The following is a 21,467-nucleotide window of genomic DNA, read 5'->3' as shown; positions in this document are numbered from 1 at the left end:
CCATTGCAGCTAATAATGCACCACTAGGCAGCCAGTTGACCTGAGGCTGGCCTTGCAACCCTGATTAGTTAAGCAATCAGTAAGCCTACCAAAATGGGTGCAATGACACCAAAAATTGCCATTAACATCACTAAACCCTAAATCATGTCCCACTTAAGAGCCCTGGTTCAAGCAGGCCACGGAAGGGCCAGAGGACAGAAGGTGTGCGTGGATGGCCCATCTGTGAGTCAGGTTCCTGCAGTAACACTATCCCTCAAAGTCCCAGTGGCTATGACAAGCATATCACTGTCATGCAGAGGTCTGTGGCTGGCTGGGGTGGCTGTGCCTTCGGCAAGGCTCAGGTCTGTTCAACGTGCACCTCAGGCTGTTTCCACAGCAAATGGCAGATGTGCAAGAAGGATGAGTGGAAACACACAGTACCCCATGAGGCTCTGGCCTAGAAATGGCATGCTGTCACTTCCACTCACATCCCACTGGCTACAGTGACACGTGGCCAAGGCCAAAGTCCATGGGGTAGAGAAGTATCCTCCTGCCTTAGACAGGGATCCATGCCAAGGGCAGAGGGAAAGAAAAGTTTCAGACAACAAAATCTACCACACTTCTCCCAATTGCTAGGTTCCAGAGTCTGTACAAAAGATCCTAGGGGTGCTTACCTCATTCCCCTCAAAGTGCCACTTACGTCCATGATCTTTTAGGCATGTGTGTCCAAATATCTTTGCACAAAAGCAAGCATGGTGGAGGCCAAAAAGAGGGAGAATGTGGAGCTGGGCCATGTCGGTGCAGTGAAAGCCAATGACTCCACCAGAGACACAAGAATATCTCACCAGGCATTGGGCTTAATGGAGACAGATACCTAACATGTGCTCAGCACCTGACCAGGCCCTGGGGACTTCTGGGAGTGGCTCGGACAGGATGCTACCATCCCCTACAGTTCTATTTCACTTTCCTTCCATTGTGGATTTCAATTTTCTATCTCTAGGGCTTTGCTTGGGTGCTGGGGACACAACTTTCCCGCAATAGTCTGTCTCTGATTTCAGAGGGTTGCTATCCAAAAGCAAGGCCACAAAAAGCTATCAAACTGTCTCCAAAAAGCAATACTCTGAAAGCACTTATTTGAGACACAGGATGCCATGGCACTAAAAATGAAGAAACACAAAATCTTTAAGTGATTCCCCCATCAAATAAATGTGGCAAACTATGAGATCAGAAAGCAGAATGAAAAACAAACTGCAAATGCAGGGCTTCTGAAGTTGTTTCTAAACACACCGCCTACGCAACTTCCAAAAAAGAAATTAATTAAAAAATTTTTTCCTTCCTTCAAAATGTACCATAAAATAACTGAAAATAGAATCTGAATATGTCTCTAGACAAGAAACAGCTGTGTGAAAACAGAGATGAACGAGAAAACACTAACATATTCAGGTAGTTAGGAATATCCAGAAAACCAACTGACGTTTTCAGCTTCTTCTGCATATGCAGCACAGCAGACGACTTTCAGTGTATACTGGCTTAATGTCTATTTAACTGCGTGTACACGGGGTTGACAATATTTATTTACAGGGATTCCCTGGCTTTATGTAAAATGTATAGTCCTAAAAATATTGAGTCTATAGAGTAAATGTTAGTCATTGCAACCAATCTAAAGGTAGTTTTGGATAAGCTTTCACATGTCTGCAGTTGTCTGCACGGGGGGATGAGAATATATGAAAGGCACACACATGGTGCTTCAGAACAAGGGGGCACTTAGTAAGAAGCCGGTGAGGCATAAAAAACAACTAAGTGGACCAAACAAGCCACGAGGCAGTGCTTCTTTGTGGCAAAGACAAAAAATACAAGAGCAGCTGAGACAGGGAAATCGCATTTTAACTGCACCTAGACTTGTGGAGCGCTCCAACACTTTTTCTAAGAAAAGCTACTTTTTATTTCCTAAAAGCTCTGACCTGAGCAGTGGATGCAGAGAGGACTCAGAGAACACATGAGCAATGGCAGGGAGCATGAACTCCGAAGGCACCCCTGCCCGACCCCAGCAACGCCACCCCGCGGAGAAGCCATGGCCCAGGACCACGGAGGCTGTGGGTTGCACCATTGTAAGTAATCCCAGGGTAAATCCTTTGGAAAAACAAATCTGCACCACAGAATCTCTCTCTCTCTCTCTCTCTTTTTTTTTTTTTTTTGCTAACACACAGATCCAAGTTATCACATTTTCTTAAGGCAAAAGCCACTCTCCTACTTCTGCAGAAGCCATATTGAGGCAATAAAAAAAGGGACCACCTTTCGTGATGGAGCCTCCAGAATGCTCCATTCAGAGTTCATTGTTTTGATGAGTTTGGGCTGAGTCTCTGTGACAGACCAGACCCTGGAGCTACAGGAGTCAACAAAACCACGTTCCTGTCCTGACAGAGCTGACACCCCAGTATGTGAGCAGCTGCACTATCCCAGCAAAACAAGGGCTTCCAGAAGCTTCCATGCCCTGTCTTGGTCCTTGGTGGCCTTCTTTGAAACAGAGACACAGAAGGAAGACACTAAAGGTACCCAGGAAAGTTTGGGCCCAACTCCATGTGTCAAGAACAGAACTGTGTAGTATAATCAGAGAAGCCAGTGACCTTTGGACCCAAATAGCTTTCAACCTTCAGCTTAAGGACAAATATACAGAAGAGTTCCAGAAGGCACACATTTATTTCTTTAACACAGCACATCTCCCTCCTCCCCTCCCTTCCTCCTTCTCTTTCTCTCTCCCTCCTTCTCTCTCTCTCTCGCATACACACACACACACAAATATGTGTAGCTATGCAAAATTACACACATACACAAGCTACACACAATAGGAATTCCAGACATGCCCACATTAAGATACAGAGGGTGTGCTCAAGGACACGCCGACACTCAGGAACATACCTATGACCCTGTCCTACCTCTATGAAAGTGGCCATTATCACAAGCAAACACGCTCGTGTCTAAATACTTTCTAACGGAGACTGTGGTTCTCAGTCCAGCGGCCCTGGGAGCTGCTCTCCCCTTCACTTTTGTGTTCTCCTGAAGATTAAACCATTGGTAGCCAACTTCCTATATGTGCCTGCAAACAAGAGGGCTCAGCTTTAAATAATTATGTCAAAGAAATGACAACTGTGCTCTTTGCCAGAACAGGGATGAATCATTACAAAGCTAGGACATAATTAAGCAATCCTGACTGTCAGATGTTTGCACTTTGTGTCTGATGTGCAGGGCTGGTGTGCCCACCGCACACACCCTCCTGGACAGGTCTCTGCACAGATTTGATCTATGTTTTCCCGGAGCAGTGACGGGGGGGGTGGGGTCACAGTCTGGTTATTACAGAAGCCTTTCTCTGGGGGTTACAACCTTCTCTACGTCCAGCTTGGTGCTCTCTGTTTTGACAACAGTGTGAGCCAATGGCCAATACTTGACAAAGCTATATACTTGCTTTAAAATTTTGGGAAAGGAGCAAAGCCGAGCTGTCATAGGACCATTCAGTAAAAACACACGTGCACAGGGTCTAGAAGAGTCCATTGTAACATCATCTACCACTTCCTAATGAATGACAGCATCCTTCTGTAGAACAATCAGAGCTCAGACAGAAGGCAGCTTTCAAACAACAAAAGCCAAAAGGCAGCAGTGAGGGAGAAATGTGTCATCGTGAGAGGCAGCGAGAGCGAACTCGCACCTGAAGTGCCAGGGCCTGCCAGGTACCAAATCAAACCTTTGTGACACAGAGGCTTTCTGAGTGGTTGGACGATTTTGCATTTGCGCCAGCCGAGAACACCCTGACTGCCCGTTCCCTACCACCAAGGCAAGGGCCGTGATTGGAGAAGCACTTTCCATCCTCCCAAATACTTTATGTCAGGAGTAAAATGAAAACAGCTCCCCAAATCACGGCCCCTTGATCGTCCATCAGCGCATTCTGCTGAATAAGCACAACAGGCCTCCACTGCCTCGGAGAGGACACAAGCCAAGTTGAGATTCTGATTCTGTTATGAAAAATAGGTCTTCACCAAGTGTGCCCAGCACAGCGTCGGCAATTCATGGAGATGAAATCGCTCTCTGCTTAGGAGCTGACTCCGGATGTACACGCAGCTCCCAGAATATACATATGTATATGGAAAGCATATATACACACCTGCAGGGAACAAACACACATCTGTACATCCTGTGAGCAGGTGAGAACCAGCCTCTTTCACACGGGTTTATTAATTCAGCAAGAAGCTCATCTGGCCTCTTTCTATCTGCAAGAAAAGTACCAGTGCATCTCTTGGAAAATAACAGACAAAAGGCAATTGCCTGCCATTCAAGAGAGGCATGCAGTTTGATACGAAACCAGAAACACAGGAATCCCCTAGTGCACTAAAAAGATCATGGTGCAAATAGGACACTTCACTGGGAGCCCAGATGGCTGGGTTCTGGTCCCAGGTCTGCCTCCATTGGATTGTGGGGAGCTAGGGTACTAACTACATCCTCTCCCAGTTTCTTTGCCCATAAAATGAGAATGCAGACCAGGTGATTTCTGAAGCCCTTGCCAGTTTGGAAGCCATGTGACTCTGCAAAAGGATAACAACCCAAGGTCCTCAGGCTTGCTCCGAGGACTTTTGTCTCTCCTCACATAATTAATGGACATTTTAAAGCTTAATACAGTTAGTAAAGATGCTAGAGTCAATCACACAAACATGAGCTAATTCTGTAATTGATTAGAAACTAATTTGGAGCTTCCGAGAGCATTTCTGCTGATGGTGCTCATGACTCAAGAGAACCAGCTACCACTGGATTTTAAGGAGCCATTCCCTGCTTTCAAAGGCAGCGGAGGATTTCAGTTCCTCCAGTCTCTCCTCTAACCCAACAGTCCTGCTTTTACCTGTTTTCTTAGGCCTCCCTTGGAGGTTCTGTTTGAGCAGAGATGCATGGGGAGAAAGTGCAGCTCGACGCTCCAGGGGTCAGAAGAGATCAGAGCGGAAGCAAGTGGGCTTGGGGTCAGACACCCGGGGAAGGCATGGGCCCCAGCCCTCATCAGCTGGTGACGTGGGCAGCCCGAGTAGCGTCTCTAGGCCCGAGGTACCTCATCCGTGAAGGAAGCCGATGCATCCTTTTTCCACACTAAAGGGCTATGTGAAGATTCACAAAACTGGAGACAATGACCCTTGGAATGTTAGTGGACACCACTGAGCCCCTCACCCCAACATGGCGGATATTACCTTTAAGACCCCTCCAGATCTCCACTGACAACATGGAGGTTCCCTGTCCAAGACAATGAGAGCAAGAGAAATGGTATTTCCTGCATAAAGCACACGTATACATGATGGTGAGAAATGTAGAGTGGGCAGGAACCCAAGATACTATAAACAGTCCATTTGTTGTACTTTGTTTGGTGATGTTGGCTGTCTCTGGAATCTCCTAACCAAAAAAAAAAAAAAAAAAAAAAAAGAGGCCAAGAAATAAATTACTTCATTTGGACAAAATTACCAAAGCTGGAATAACTAAAGGCAGTCTTGAGCAATATATCAAATCGGTGCCTCGATAAGGAAAACTGTTAACACTTAAACAGCTACGAAATGAATCACTCAATTAATTTCCCGCATGCTGAAACAGGTAACAATACATTTATCTGCCAGGATTATACTCTCCATATCGTATATTTCCACAACTGTTAGCGATTTTATTCAGCAAAACGGGAAATAAGTTGCACCTCATGGATTCAGGGAAAGGAAGTGGCCTGAGGTCTGCTGCCAGCTGCTCAACTTGATGGAAGAGGTTTCATTTTTCTGTTTTGGTTCTGTTTGTTTTTTCCTCTTTCCCTCTCAATCATTTCCAATGCACGTGCAGAGCGTTCTAAGTCGATCAGTGAGGACAAACGGGACCTCGAGGGTATCTGGACCAGTGTTTTCAACACACCAGACAGGATCCCACAGGAAGCGACTGTAGCTCCACAGAGCTCCAGGGCCGGGGTGGACCTCCAGAGGGGTCATCGAGTCCGTTCCCCAGCCTCAGGCTACACTGAAGGAACCCCGTCCTCCCAAGCCCATGTCCTTAATCATTTCCCTGTGTCTGAATCCAAGACCCAAAGCCAAATCTCCCCCACCTCATCAACGCTGTCATTAAGGCGACACCATGTCCAGTCCCACAGCCTCGATGCAGACTCAGCTGATGAAGGAAAGGTCGGCAAACAGCATGCCTGTGAGCTCTGGACAGACACACGGAGGGGGCACACGCCAGTCCCAGGTCACACTGACTGCCAGAAAAACTGCCTTCCTTGATAACATTTCCTTTCCAAGAGCTGTTGAGCCCTCACCTGTGAACAGAAGACAGTCACTCTCCCCCAGATACCCTTTGGTCCCAAGAAAAAAGGGCCCCTACGAGGCACGTGACGAATCCTGCCACCTGAGAAACAGTCAGTGCCCACTGCTTTCCTTTTTCTCCTTTCTCAGCTCCAGACCAGCAGAGGCCCCACCCTGTAAATGAAACATGTTCAAGGTGGTCTGAAATCCCCCTCCAGGAATGTCACCATCGGGCTGTGTATGATGCTGCTTCATTGATAAAAGAGCCACCAGCATAAAATCACCTTACAAATAAGATCACTTAGACTGGGTCACTGGAAGTTCCAGTTTATACCCCGTATTCCTCCTTATTTGGCCAACAGTGTGTTCATGGATGAAATCCTGTTGTGAGATCTCCCCATTCTCAGCACATAGGAGGGTATCCTCCAGGCTCAAAGAGTACTCAACAGGTGAGACATAAATCCTCGTGTAAAACAGTGAGTAGAGCGCTTACCTTGGGTTTCACCACCTTCATGAACGCTCCTCTGACCAAAGCTTCCTCTCGTTCTTGTTTGGTGACTTTCTGGGCATCCAGAAACTTCAAATTGGGCAGCTTGTGCAGAACAAAGTATCTGGAAAGAGATCAGTCAGAGACAGCTCAGGAAGGCTGAGGGTGACGGCCTCAAAGGTTCATGCAATTTGTCTGATGCTCAGGAATCTGTACCGTGAGGTCTTCGCAGATTTAGAGCTTATCTGCTGCTTCTCCTCTCTTCTCTCACGAAGAATGAAGAATGACTCTTTGGGGAAATCCAAGTGGTTATATTTTACACAGATATACAACTAAACTTTTAAAATATTCACTAATGGTTACTCTTGACTCAAAGGTAGATACACACATATACACACACAAATACACACACACACACACACACACACACACCCATGGAAGAAGAATCTATCAATGTGTCTCTGTCCCAGTCTGGAAAATGGACCCAACGTCCTTGCTATACAGGAAGTTCTCAGTGAAAATAACCTACAGCCTGACCGTAGCATTTATGTCACTGCCATTCCGACCCATCATCTGGACCATTCTCATCTCTGAGATAATAGTAAATCTTTATTTTGAAGATGAGATACGAGCCTTCGATTTGTCATCAGGACAATGGATCTATAATAACCTGGATGACTTTGGGATGGAAGTAAGGAACACACAGCTGAGAAATGCTTCCTGGAGGAATCAAACAGGGGTCCTGAGGATTTTTTTTCTCATCGTCACGGAGTTACCGCTACAGTGGCATTAGGAAGAGGAGAAAGAAGAGGAGATGGTGCCTAGGGGACATTAATAGCCAAAAAATGCTATATGCTCACTATTCCCCTGGAAAGAGTCTTTAGATCCATTGTGGCCACCAAGGATAACCCAATGACTGGCTGCTTGTGTGAGGAACGATCCTTAAGCTGGTGTATGGAGTTGATAAGAAGATTCACTCAGCCAGGAAATAGGTATAAAAACATATAAATAAATACATGAAAGGTACAGACAGCTGCCTCTACTTCCTCCTCAGTGACAGTCCCCCACTCAGATGCTCTCCATCAGGCCCCCATACTCCATCACTCAAAGGAGCAACTGTCTAGACCGCATCCTGTCTAGGAGGAAGCGGTGAGTACCCAGCGTCAAGAGCAGTAAGTCACCTCCTGGGGAACCTGACCTTCCCTTCCTGTACCAGCCCCCACAGCATTCACTCATTTTTCAAATCCCAGCCCTTATCAAGCTGTCTTGATGGGCACCTCCAGTCCACACTGCCTTCTCCCTTCTCCACGCTCTCAGGAGACACTGTCAGCACCATACAATCTAACATTTTATTGTTTTTTTCATTGTTTTATTGGTGTTCAGTTTATTCCTCACCTAAAGTATAAGCTTCTTGAAGGCAGGGGCCAGTTTTCTTTCTCCCCCTCATACCCTTTTGGACAGCAGCATTAGAATGGACTCCACAGAATACCAGTTCATTTCAGTCACCCAAATATTTCTCAAGCGCCTACTATGTGCCAGGCCCCAGGTATACAGAGGTGATTACAACATGGTTCCTGCTCTTAAAGGGGTTCTTGGTGCAATGAGGAAGACACACTTGCACAGAGAAATTAGAAATCAGCATAGCTCAGTGCCCAGACTGAGGTTATGCACAAAGTAGCTCTGGGAGTATGGAGAAAGAGGAACAGGAAATCTCAAGAAAGCTTCAGAGAACCCAGGCCTCCAGCAGTCCCAAGCGCCGAGCTTTTTCTCAGTGCAAATGTTACCTGGCATGTGCAGCAGGCCTCCCTCCGCGGGGGAGCCTTGGGTTCATCAGGTGTTTTCATGTTACCAAGTGGCCTCCTAAGTGCTCGTCCGGGTAAGGCTGTTTTTCACCCAAATGCCAGAGACAACAGCTTAGAGGGTTCCACTCACAGCTTTCATCTTCCTCACTTGTAAAGTTAAAACATCTCTGAATTCTCTTGTGGTATCCTTTTCCTCCCCTAGAAATAGCCACACCAACATCTGAGGTCTGGAAACTTGACTACTTCCTGCTTCCTCCCTGGCCTGAATCTATTCATTTCCTTCTCTCCTACTTCTCCCCGAGCCTTTCCCTTCCCTCTCTAAATGCCACCTCAGCTTACCCCAAAGCAGAAGATTTCCACCAAGGCCTGTATGACCTTTCTTTCCTTTAGGAGAACTCCCTCTGGCCTTAGTCAGTGTCTCAGAAAACTTCCATCTTTTGCCTGTAGCAGCAAAGTCTTGATGACAACAGATTCTTTCAAATCAAGACACGCACAGACAGAAACAATATGTCAGGAGTGACGCTCAAAGGAGTAAAGACACCCACTAAGTGTAGGGTGGGGAAAGATGAATATTCAGGTGAAGAAAACATCAGTATTAGAAAATCAGCCAATGTTTAATGATGGAATGAAAGATGTCTTCATGGGGCTGGCAGGAACCCCGGTGACAACAGACAGCACGTTGTCATTTTGCCCCACTTTGGATCTCAGCCCTGAAATCAAAGGAGAGAGAGAGAGAGAGGTGCTGGCTTTTAAGCTAGTTAAAAATTTTAGATGACAAAGAGCTACAGTTTTCAGAGCTCTCTTCTCATAGAACCAAAGAAACACCCATGAAATTCGCTGGGAGTCACCCCTGAAGCTAGGGGTGGACTGACTCCCACCCCGCTGGCCACCCACCAGGTGGCTGATGCTTCAAGACATTTGAGGGACATTAGGAAAGCTTGTCTCACATAGTTCAGTCTGAGACCCAGCTCAGGGCCCAAAGCTCATCCCTTATGACACGTCTTGTTTCATCTACTTACACATTCATTCAACCAACTAATAAATATTGAGCAGCTACCACCTGCCAGGAACTCTGCCGGGGGCTGAGAGTAAGGTGGTGCACAAAACAGACACGGTCTCTACTCTCAAGGAGTCCACATTCTAGCACAATGGTTCTTGGACTGAGGGGGGCATCAGCATCCCGAGGCTTTATTGAAACACAGATAGCAGGGCCCCACCCTAGAGTTTCTGATTCACTACATCCGGAAAGGAGCCTAGAGTTCACGTTTCTAGTAAGTTTCCAGGTGAGGCTGATCCATGCTGCTAGGCCTGCTGAGAACCACTGTCCAAATGAAAATAACACCACGATATGTTGTCGGTTTTTATGGCTGAGTAGTATTCCATCATATAAATATACCACATCTTCTTTCTGCTGATGGACATTTAGACTGTTTCCATGTCTTGGCTATTGTAAATAATGCTGCTATGAACACTGGGGTACAGGTGTCATCCTGAAGTAGGGTTCCTTCTGGATATGTGCCCAGGAGCAGCAACATGGATGCTCCTGGAGAATGTCATTCTAAGTGAAGTAAGCCAGAAAGAGAAAGAAAAATACCATATGAGATCGCTCATATGTGGGATATAAAAAAAAAAAAAAAAAACCAAACAAAGCATAAATACAAAACAGAAATAGACTCACAGACATAGAATACAAACTTGTGGTTGCCAAGGGGGCGAGGAGTGGGAAGAGATAGATTGGGATTTCAAAATTGTAGGATAAACAAGATTATACTGTATAGCACAGAGAAATATATATAAGATCTTATGGTAGCTCACAGAGAAAAAAATGTGACAGTGAATATATATTTGTTTATGTACAACTGAAAAATTGTGCTGTATACTGGAATTGTACACAACATTGTAAAATGATTATAAATCAATAAAAAATGTTAAAAAAAATAACACCACGAGGAATAATAGTTTTGGAATTAGGAGGTTGGCAAGGCAGCAATGAGTCTCCTTCCCACTGCAGCTCATGGTCTGCCCTGCCCCAGTGTCCGTGGTACCCAACACCCAGATGGCAGCCACGTCCACCAGACCTTCCTGCCCTTTGGTGGTTTGGAACTGGCTCCAAACACTACTGCCAAGTGATAAGTCAGTGGGCTTTCTGCCTGCCTGTCCCATTCTGGTCTTGGGAGATCTATTTCCTTTTGTTCTAGGTCATGTCTGGGTGTCAAAAGCTGCAGCTTCAATCCTGAGTGTAATACAAGTTTGCCATAAAAATACAAGAGAGGATTCCCGAAGCCCCAGAATGAAGGCTTTTACAATATCAATTCAACCCTTGTAAATTTAATCCAGGGTTATTTGTTGCACCAAAATCTCTTTACTGTGATGTATGACTTAGTTACCGGGGTTATCACAGCCGTATCCTAAACTTGCATAGTACATAAAACATTTCAGTTAACAATGCGGGAAGGTTAACTCCCCCAGATAACCTGCAGTCACAAGGGCTAGTCCAGATGACATGCCTCTGTCAGCTTCCACGAGCTATTGATGGTTCAATCAGTTTGTTTTGAAGGCAAAGTACAACAAAAGGGCAGTAAACTTATTCAGACTGTCAACAGGGGCTATCGGGAATGGGGCTTGCAGGTAAGTAATTCTGGGTGTTTTAAGGCTATTATCAAACAGCAATGGTTGAAGGAAGAGACAGCTACTAATAACACAGAAGGCAGCCATCATAAACCACTTTATGGCAGAAACCCCCGTCTATAAATCCTGCGACACCCGGAGACAGCTTCAGATTTATAAAACTGCTTGTTAAGCCAGGGCACTGCTTAATGAAAAGAGATCCGTCTAAGTTCTAAGTCTCATGTCCCCAGCTCCAGAGGGCAACGCCAATTTTCCTGACCTTCCCAAGTCGTCTGGGCAAAAGCCCCAGGGCCAGGGGTGGGGAGTGGAAATCAGGGATGCTTTAGGCTGTGATATGGAAGGTGAGCTTATCCAGAGGAGACCAGGGACCCTGGGAAGGTGTTAAAAGACCCATCTGTCTCTGTCTGCAAACAGATTCTCTAACAGCGAGACCCACACACGGAGCTTTTCAGGTCTTCTCTCTTCATATAGAACGCTCCATTTTCTTAAAGAACTTTCCTAAGGAGACACCTAAAGCTGCTAGGGGGAGAAAAGGAACAGCAGACAGCCTTTTTTGTTTGTTTGTTTTTTGCTTCCAAATCCATCTTCTCCACTGAAATCCCAAAGCTCCGGCATTTTTCAAATCGACTCCAAAGGGAGGGGAGGATGCTCTTCTCTCCTGCCCACAGCTGCTACCCCAGGGGACCTGGCCATGCCCCGGTAGCTCTGCACAACCCCAGAAGCAGACTGAGGCAGATCTCCATGGTCTGCTCCTGGGCTTGGATATCCTGTTTCTTCCTCTGAGGAGACTCTAACTCAAGATCCCGAGGGTTCAGGATGCGGGGTCACTGGGATTTCACCTACATCCTTGCACTGACGGCATTCTGTGCTTCTTCCTGTTATTTCTTGCTGCCTCCCCGCCCTTGTGCATGGTGGGTGGGGAGACATGCTGGAAGTGACTGGCGCCCCACGAGGGGCCCCTGAGGGCAGCCATGGGTGATGGGTGAACTGTTCTCAACCTTTCACAAAGCTTAATAGAGTAGAGTGAACAGGCCAACAAAACATCAGGCTTCCTTGCTTTTGACTGGATGACATCAACCCTGTTTGGAAACACTGCTTACCTCACGCTGCTCAAAAGTGCTCATCAACAGCAGGTGTGTCTGACGCGTTTTTGAAAGTTAGCCGTGGCTTACTGAAGACACCGAAGCTCTAAGGTGTTGGGGGTGGCAGAAAGTGAAAAAAAAGGGGAGGTTTTCAAAACAAGAAGCCTGGGGATTGGCAGGGCAGAGGGAAGAGCCCAGGCTCTGAGCTTCGCTCGCTGGGCCATCTTGGTTCAGTCTCTGCCGCCCGCCTGAGCCTCGGTTTCTCCAGCTGTGCAGGGAAGGAAGTGAGCTAAGTCCCGCCTCAGTCTCTTTTAAGCTTTAGCCTGAATTCTTTCTGCCTCCAAGTGAATTGACAGTAAACACATCCATATCCTCCTTTCTTATTACGCCAATTTCCTGGTCGACCCACCCCCTCACACCTCCAGGTAAAGGAGGACTGTGAGGAAGAGTCAATAAGGACCAAAGAGGAAGGAACAAACCCTGCGAGTGGAAGAAGGCCTCATGCTCAGAGGGATGACAATGATGCCCCTCTAACGAGCCGAGGTGAGCTCACCTACAGCATCAATGAACGCTGGACAACGAGCCAAGGCCAGCTGACTTCCCTCGCCCACACTGGCAGCACGTTTGAAGTCTCAGGGCAAACAATACACCCACAGGACAGACCAGGGCCCTCTACGGAGGGTAGCCAGCAATTACTCGGTGGGCTTCTGTCACTTTGATCTCTGGGTCGTGACCTTTGCTTTCCTGTGATCTTCAAAGCCCAGATCGTAGATTAGCTGGAGAACTCGAGCTGGGTTATGTAAGCCACAAGTTTTATGGCTCCCCCTCTAGGGCTGGGAAATGGTGCTAGCCCTCCCTCCTGCCCCTTGGATGAGTGCTGCGGACACTGGGCAGGCCCACGGCTGCCCCCTGCAAGGAAACAAAGAAAGGGAGCCACGTTTTAAGTAATTTAAAGTTGTAAGGAATACAGAGGGGCCTACTGAGGAGGAGGGAGGCAGGAGAGGCCAACCAGCGAATGGAGGGGCAAGAGAGAATAAATGACAAAGGATTTGCTGGCAGGAGACCAACTCGGTTATTTGACACCTGAGGTCCAGCAGTTGGGCCCTGTTGACCTTCGCTCTTCTGTCTCTCCTGCAGGATGAGGAAAGAAGAGAACTGCAGAGGAAGGCAAGGAGCAGACCATTCTGGGCACCTGAGCTCCCCCTACTTGATTCACTGTTTGGCCAGTGGTGAAGTCCACAGGTGGCCCCAAGTGGATCCTCAGCACGATGCTGGTCCCCCAAGCTCAGCTCTGCCATCCTGCTCTCTCCCTGCCCCGGTCCTGAAGGCTGCTGCTGATCACATGCACCTCCATTCAACATTCATTCCAAAATAGCGGCACACTGTGCACACCCAGCAAAGCATGGGCAGGTTTAAGCTCCTGCAATAACATGGCCATGGACGTCTTTCAGCCATGAACTATGATGAATGGTGGAGAGAAACTCCAGGCTCGGTTTTGCTTCTGCCCCAGCAGGACCTGGGCACTGCTCACAACTTGGTAGTATGTTCATGCTTATATACAGATTTAATGAGCCCATTTTATGGTGGGGATGTGTGCCAAGAAAATCCAACTGGGCGCACAGGGGGTAAGTGAGGAAGGAAAACGGTGATGTGGGGGGAGGGGAGGAAAGACTCACTGAAGCTTCTGAGGAGCCATTTCCAGCAGCCCCATAAATCTCGTCACTTCCCATTTCTGGTCCAGTGGTTTGGCCACAATGTGACCTAAAACTGGGCTGACCTCTCTGAAATCAACATCTCTCATGGAAATGAAACAACAGACATACTTGTTTTGATGTATGGCTGGGTGACATATTATAAATATTACATCACATAACCACAGAGGATGCCAATCAATAAGAAATTTTTTTAGACAGCACTAAATGAACCATGGGTTCTTGCTTCTGAATACACTCCTTTAAGGCTCCTACTATTGCTTAAATGATTAATAGAAGACATATTGTCAGAAAATGTACTTAAAGTGAAAAAGAGTAAACTGCAGAAACAGCATTCATTTTTTAAGCAATTTTCTAGTGAAAAATGTCACATAAATTTACATAGAGGCCCTACTATTAGGCTCTGGGTAACAGCTAGAAGGAAGGCAGGCCCCATGCTTTGTGGATGAAGGGCCAGGAAAATATTTTACCAAAAGGGGAAAAAAGAAGTGGCCTTATTGCTTTGTAGAAACATAAATGCCACAGCAACACAGGCCTCAAAAGTCTTACTGTCAAACTCTAAAATTTTTCAGGGGCAGATGAAGCCCAAACTCCGGGATGAACAAAGAAGAGCTGCTTACAGATCATAGAACAGAATGCAGCCTGCACACATGCATCTGATCCCCGTGCAAGGGTGAGAGTGCCTGTTCAACCAGAAATAAAAAATAAGTAAAATGAATAAAAAATTTAGAATAGAAAGAGAAGAGGCTTACCATTCCACTCAACCAGCAGAAGCCGTGCAGTCAATGCGTAACTGGGTGGGCGCAGATGTAACGTCCCTCCCACTGTTCTTAGCCCCTGTCTCTCTCAGAGAATGAGCATCTTGCTATTGTTGCAGCTGACCTGGGGGTTTTCTAAGGTAACTGTGACTAGATGTGATTTCGGCTGTGTGCAGCCTCTAGAATCCAGCTCCTCATGGTGACCTTGCCATATGTACCCTAGCATGCAGCCTGCCCAGCCCCATCCCTCCATGGTTTCCAGGGCAACAGACCTGGAGTAGGGAGGATCTGCTTGGAGGGTACCCAGGTCAGCCCATGAGATAGCCCACTCTTCCAGAATCAAGGCTTCCCTAAGAGAATCGTGACCCAACAACCAACACTTGGGTGGAGTCTGAAAGACAGTTCTTTGCCTGTTAGGTGTCTTTGTTGACATCCAAGTGGACCTAATTCCAAATGGACAGTGAGCATCTGAGGCGTCCAAAGGGCCCTGCATCCCTCTTTAAGTACTCAGCTCTTCAGAGGGAAGGGTAATTTCAAGCCAGCTACAGGGAACAGTTACCAAACCTTTCCCCTATGGCCAGCACTGCTTCAGGTATTGATAAGGCTACAAAGGGCACAAAAATTCAGCCCTGACCTGCTGGAAGCCACTCTCTGGATGTCGACATATATGAAGTAGTGAGAGAAATATACAAGATGGAATATTTAAAGTGGCTGAGGTGCTAAAAGCAGAACTCTAACTACTTAGGTGGGGAGCATCTCAGAGTGCTGGAGCCAACAGGGACTGTAAATACCCCTTAGTCCAATAGTTCTTAACCTAGCACCAATGTCAAATTTTGACTATTTTGTTGCATTTGTCACTAAATGAATCAAAATGCCTTGGATGATTCAGAAATACAGCCTTGGTTAAGGGTCATTGATCTAAAGTGTCCTCCCCATGTTAAAGTTCCCACTGACAAAGCTGAACCCTACATCTGACCCTTTACATCGTGGGTCTTAGTATCACTGCAGTTTTGCAAAACTGGTATTTTGCAAACTAGTTACAATACCAAAAATTACTGCTGGCTTTTCTTGTCCTTTTACAACCTTACAAGTCTTCTCTCTGAGACCGAACAGAATAAGGTGGAGTTGGAGACTTTCCTGGCTCTACTTCTTTCATTACAAAACAACAGCAACAAAAAATGTACCTTCAGTTTGACTCACACATATAGCTTCATGAATGAGCGAATGAATGAACAAACATGTGGGTGACTGTGTGCATACATACATAGACATATACACACATGCACACATACGTATGCATATAAAATTCATTGGGCGATTTTACAGAATTAAAACCAGAAAACTAAAGAAAAGTGTCAGAAAACAAATGAGGATTTCCCCCAAAATGCTTGGTTTACTAAAAATGTTAACTGAGAGAACCCTCTTGAACCCCCTTGACCTTTCCAAGACATATCTTATAAATAAGTTGCTGTGGGAAGATAAAATATGTTTTAAGCAACCCCTTCATAACTAAAATCAAGCTGTCAAATGTGTCAAAGTTGATAAAAGTGTAAAAGAAGACAATTAAGTTCCAAGTGCTCAACCTAACAGGTTGATTTAGAAATTTTAACTATTCACTTGCTGGATATTAGCCATATTTCTCCTAACAGAACTCACATTCAAATCGACAGTATCACACCCCAAATACAAATCTTCATGAGGAAAAAAGACTTAACACATTTCTTTTAAAGTAGGGGAGGAACTTTACTCTAAGACGGCTTAAAAATAGTCTAGGACTGCTACAAAACTAACGGAGAAACTAGAAAATGAGGTTAAAGGTACAAAATTCTTCCCAATAAAGAAATACAACTGAATTTCTGCTGGACCCTTACTAACATGTATGTGTGTACCTATGCATGTGTATATATTTATTTTTTAATATATAATTTTCAATAATAGCCTTCATTATTTCTTATGGCTTTGCCTTTATACAAAATGTATGCCGCCAACTACATCTCTTTGTGGGTCACTACAGATTGAAAAATCTGAGCCCCAAGAGACCCAGTTCCTCTCTCCCAAATTCTGCCAAACTTATTTCTAGTAGCCCCACCTGCCTTTTATTTCCTTCCTCCCTCCCTCCCACATTGATTCAGGGGGGAGTGTTCATGAGAGCTTAGATCATAATAGAGAGGAAATGATCACTAAAAACATTTAAAAAACAACAATCACAAATGAGAGCGTACAGAATTCAAAGTGAAGAAGGAAAACAAAATGAGTTTAGTAAAATGGGTAAGATCAAGAAGACTCCCTAAGGAGAGGTGAGTGTGGATCACGTATTTCAAAGCAGATGGTTAAGAAGGAGGAAGAATAAAGGAAAGCATTTATTTCTACTTGGAGTCCGTCAAAGCACACGGTTGGTGAATACCGAGGCAAAGCTTTATGGAACAAAGTCATGGGCCTTATAGGACTTCCTCTGGGGACTGTACATAAGCTTCCTAAACTTTCACTGGAAGTACTTTTGCTCCAAATAGTAACTCTGAAGCAAACAGGAAGATCTTACAGCACAGAGCAAGGGCCAGCAAAACAGAGCCCACGGGTCCAATCTGGCCTGCCCTGTATTTTTGTAAGCAAAGTTTTATTGGAACACAGCTTTGCCTATTCATTCACAAATTGTTCATGGCTACTTCTGCACTAGAACAAAAGAGTTGAATAGCTGTGGAGGAGAATATATGACTTTCAAAACACAAACTATTATTTTGCCCTTTACCAAAAAGTTTGTCAACCCCTGACGGAGGCCACTCAACATCTTTCCGTGTTTCTTGGCTTCCATTACCTTCAATGAGAGGAGACAATGGCTGTAGGGCACCCAAGGGGGAAAGTTTAACATCATCACGAGGAGGCCGCTGGTACTTGCGCAACACCCCTGTGTACCCCAGAAGATAACACTACATCCCCAAAGATGCCGTTTCCCCCTCTCACACCATCCTCGACCCCTCGGCACTCACCTGTACCTCTTGTAGTCTTCCTCATCCTTCTCCAGGCTGACCAGCTCGTTGGGACATGCCACATTCCCCAGCAGGCTGAGGTACTCCAGAGCTGGCGTCACTTCTGCCAGGTGATCAAGCAGACACTCCAAGTCAGTGATGTGACAAAGGTTAAGGATCTTGGTCTCGAAAGACAAAAGGCTTAGCAAGAAGCACAGACTGTAACTGACAGGCACAGCTGAGCGGCTGATGAGTCCAGTCTGCTCCCATGAGATGATCTGGGTGAGGGTTCAAATCAACTTGCTGTGGGCGTGTCACATGGCTGGCTTTTCATCCCTACTCCTGGGGACCCAACCCAGCTTTTCCTATGGGCAGGTGAGGTTAAGTCTAGATCACTTAAGAGATTGAATGAACTTAATTGTTTCTTACTGTTTATTTCTTTCCTATACAGTTCTATTTTTGTTTTAAATGAAGGGTAGATGCCACGTAGTAAAATATTTTACAATAGGCAAATCCATAAAACTATTTTTTCTAGTAATCAAAGCAAGAAATTACTTCCAAAGGCCTCATCAGAAATATATTCTTTCTCCTCTAAGGGGTAATTTATCATTAAGACATGGGAATGGCATGGATGCCAACAGGGACTGGCATCCCCTATGATCTGAAAGGCTGCGGTGAAGCTAAGCACTGCCCAATGGCCTCGCTGGTGGGAGTAATACTCTGCACTGGGTGAATGGAGAACAAAGCTAGGTGGAGAAGACAAACGGGGTAAGTTAGGATGGGTTTAGTGAAGCTAGGCAGGTCAAAATGCATTTCCTGAGAATCTGCTATGAATCAAATATTCTACAGAGGAGAGAATGAAAGAGAAAAAGTAAGGCCTGGTGTTGAGATCACTCCATGATCCATCCCCTCTGTGGGACCCAGTCTTCGGTCAAGATAAATGCTGAGACCTCCAAACCACAGAAGGCAAGAGTCACAGGTTCAGAGGACTAGTCCACGCATGGCTCCTGGCTTGGGCCACACACAGATGAGTGGAGCCCCAGGCAAGCTCATCGACAGTCTGTGAACAGAGTCCACAACTACCAGGAGCCCATCAGTGAGAGGAGTTAGCCAGGATCAGCAGACAGAGCAGGCTCCTGGCCAGGGAATGACGGCAGAGTATACAGACACACAAGGGCGGCTACAGCAAGCAAGAGTCAAAGACTCGGATACAACTGAGTGAGGTCCAGACGGCCTCATGAAATAAATAAAAGGGCTTTCCTCATGCTGTGAGGGTGCTATCTAACCCTGGGATGTTTCCTCAGTTTTCTCACATTCAGCTTCTCAGCTGAACTCCAATTCCAACCAATGACTGAATCTAGTCCCAAACACATCTTCCAAAGAGTCACCACAAGGTAGCTCGTTCTATCTCTGACAACCCTAAGAGACAGTTTTTCTTTCCCCAGAAATTGAATTTTCCTTGAATTCCCACCCACTGACCCAATTTAGCTACTTGGGGTCACAAAGAATAAGCCTCTCATCTCTTCCACGTGACGACCTTTCAGGTGGTTGAAGCTCATGTCTCCCTTCAAACTTATATTCTCCAAACTCAGTTCCTTCTCTCACTGTTCATACACACACTCTGTCACCACCATATGCAAGAAGAAGCACTGTATTCCAGGAGGAGCAAGACCCAGAAGACACAAGGAAGAGCAGAAGCAAAGGAGGGAAAAACTAGTAAAAAAGGGTTCGAGCACACTCACCCAGAGGGGGATTCAATTTGCCAACATCATCCCCACTTCCTAAACAAAGACAGAACAATGGACATCAAAGTTATCAGTCCTTCCCATCTTTAACAAGTAACATCCAGGAATGACCACAAGGGCCACCAGAAGGAGGGTGATGGGAATGGGGTCACGGGGTGAAGACTAGAGACCAGGTCCCACCAAGGAGCGAAGCTTGAAGTACGGCAGATGAGCGGCCAGGAGTCAAAACATCTATGTATTTCATCACTGAAGACAAAACACATTTACTACTTTTTAAAGTTCAGTCACCATAGTCTTTAAGAAAATCATTTAAAGAAAACCAATTAAAATGACAGTGAACAATTTCAGGGAAAACTTGGTTTTTCTAGCAGTTTCTGTCTTTCTACATTAAAAAAAAAAAAAAAGAATATTGCCAGTACTCTGTCAGTCCTGCCTTTCAACTCGGGTAGAGGCTCCTCGGGGACCCCTGTGCTTTGGAGTGCCTTCCACAAAAAATTTTAAATCACAAACCGGTACCCAGGACTGGCGCGGGGCCAACAGTGTCATTCAAGTAGGCTTCCCCATGCCCTGACCTGGTTTCTCTTCTTCACGGTTTTCTCCAATCCTCCATCCCACACATGGGACCCGCTGGATGCTCCAAAGAACACCAGGACTCACAGCCATCGGGTTGTCTGGAAGCCTCAAGCCAGATCTGAGTTCTAGGTGGGGGCAGCCAGACAAGCTACTCCCTCCTGCTGGTCAGTGCAGTTATTTCTTTTGTGAGACTGCAAGATAGTAGGCTGCCAAAATGGTGCTGATGTATTGATATGAGGTGATTCAAATTATTTATGTGGACACTGGCCCTAGAGAACCTAGGGGAAGCCCTTTCTACTACGGATGGCAGAATCCAAGCCAAGTCTCCTTCAGCCTTTGTCTTTTCTTCATCTACCACCCCAAGGTGAGAATGTGAAGGAATGGAATTCAAAACCAGTAAGATTCTCAAATTAGGAAACACTGGGCAATAGAGTTGGCTTGAACTCCCCGTCATTCCTCAACATTTGGTGACCAGTGACGGGCAGCCTAGCATTCTACCATCCAGGGAAGCAGGCCTGGTTCAAATTGAGTAAATCTTCACGTGCAAATGTATCACAGAGCCAATAAAGCTTGTGAGGGAGGGCTGCTTGCTTAGATGGGTCCCTTCTAGAGCCCTGGAAAGGCCGTGGTTATACTCACAGGGTCACATATTTTTGTAAAGCCTGCAAAAGTAGGTTATTTAAACCGCCATCAGTTAAAATCACCGTCTTTCTCCAGTAGGACTTCTTCTGTCACATTTCTCCTTGAGTTGGGTGGTGCTGCAGTGGCCGTGGGAATTCTGGGGACCTGTCTAAGAGAAACTTGTGAAGGAGTGGCATTGAATTAGGGTGCGGTGGGGTCCATGTCTGTGGTCTACAGTGACTTCTGGGTCTGGTTACTACAACAGTATCGATAGGAATGGCTTCCAGTGATATTCTTACCACCTACCATGCTGACACAAACACGCAGGGGCCAACATAAAACTTATGATAAAAAAGTTAAGGAGCTTACCAATTCAGAGAATATTTAAGATTAAGTTGCTGAGTGTGTACACACACGCACACAAACCCAGCTAACTTGAAATATCCTGAAATCTTTTAGCTCATGTATGAAAGAAGTATGTAAGAATTTCTTTACAAATTTAGTAACTCTAAAATTTTCACCAATAATTTAGTGGTGAAATTACCAATAATAAGTGGTGAAACTGAAAGAAACAACCCTAAATATTAAACATAAAAATCAGTTTTCAATTAGATGGAATTACCCATTCTCTCTACAGAAAATATTACAAAATTTAATTACGTAATGAGGTTATAAGTGAACTTGCATTAGAGAAGTGAGAAAAAAGTGTTTAAACAGACATGTTTAGTATAAAAGAGACTGTTCCTTTTCTAAATATTTTAATGTGTAGCATTTGGCAGTTTTAAGAACTTTTAATTGCCTCTGATATATTTTTTATT

The 21,467-nt window shown here is 45.6% G+C and overlaps 1 protein-coding gene across 2 annotated transcripts in view; it reads right to left on the bottom strand.

Annotated features, from left to right (window-relative positions):
• LRMDA (leucine rich melanocyte differentiation associated) overlaps nucleotides 1–21,467 on the bottom strand; it is a 1,095,017-nt gene that overhangs the window by 523,364 nt on the left and 550,186 nt on the right. For both annotated transcript variants that reach the window (XR_004324173.1, XM_032491971.1), the window contains exons 4-5: nucleotides 17,732–17,871; nucleotides 6,772–6,889 (exon numbers count right to left, since the gene is read on the bottom strand). Coding sequence is in view for 1 of the 2 variants with exons in the window: in XM_032491971.1 (XP_032347862.1) it covers nucleotides 6,772–6,889; nucleotides 17,732–17,871 (258 nt within the window). In the remaining variant the exon portion in view is untranslated. The remainder of the gene's footprint in view (nucleotides 1–6,771; nucleotides 6,890–17,731; nucleotides 17,872–21,467) is intronic.

This window comes from Camelus ferus, chromosome 11 (genome assembly GCF_009834535.1).
Source record: "Camelus ferus isolate YT-003-E chromosome 11, BCGSAC_Cfer_1.0, whole genome shotgun sequence".
Classification (NCBI taxonomy): domain Eukaryota; kingdom Metazoa; phylum Chordata; class Mammalia; order Artiodactyla; family Camelidae; genus Camelus; species Camelus ferus.
Note: the sequence above shows the minus strand (reverse complement) of the source record. Positions and strands in the feature narration are given on the sequence as shown.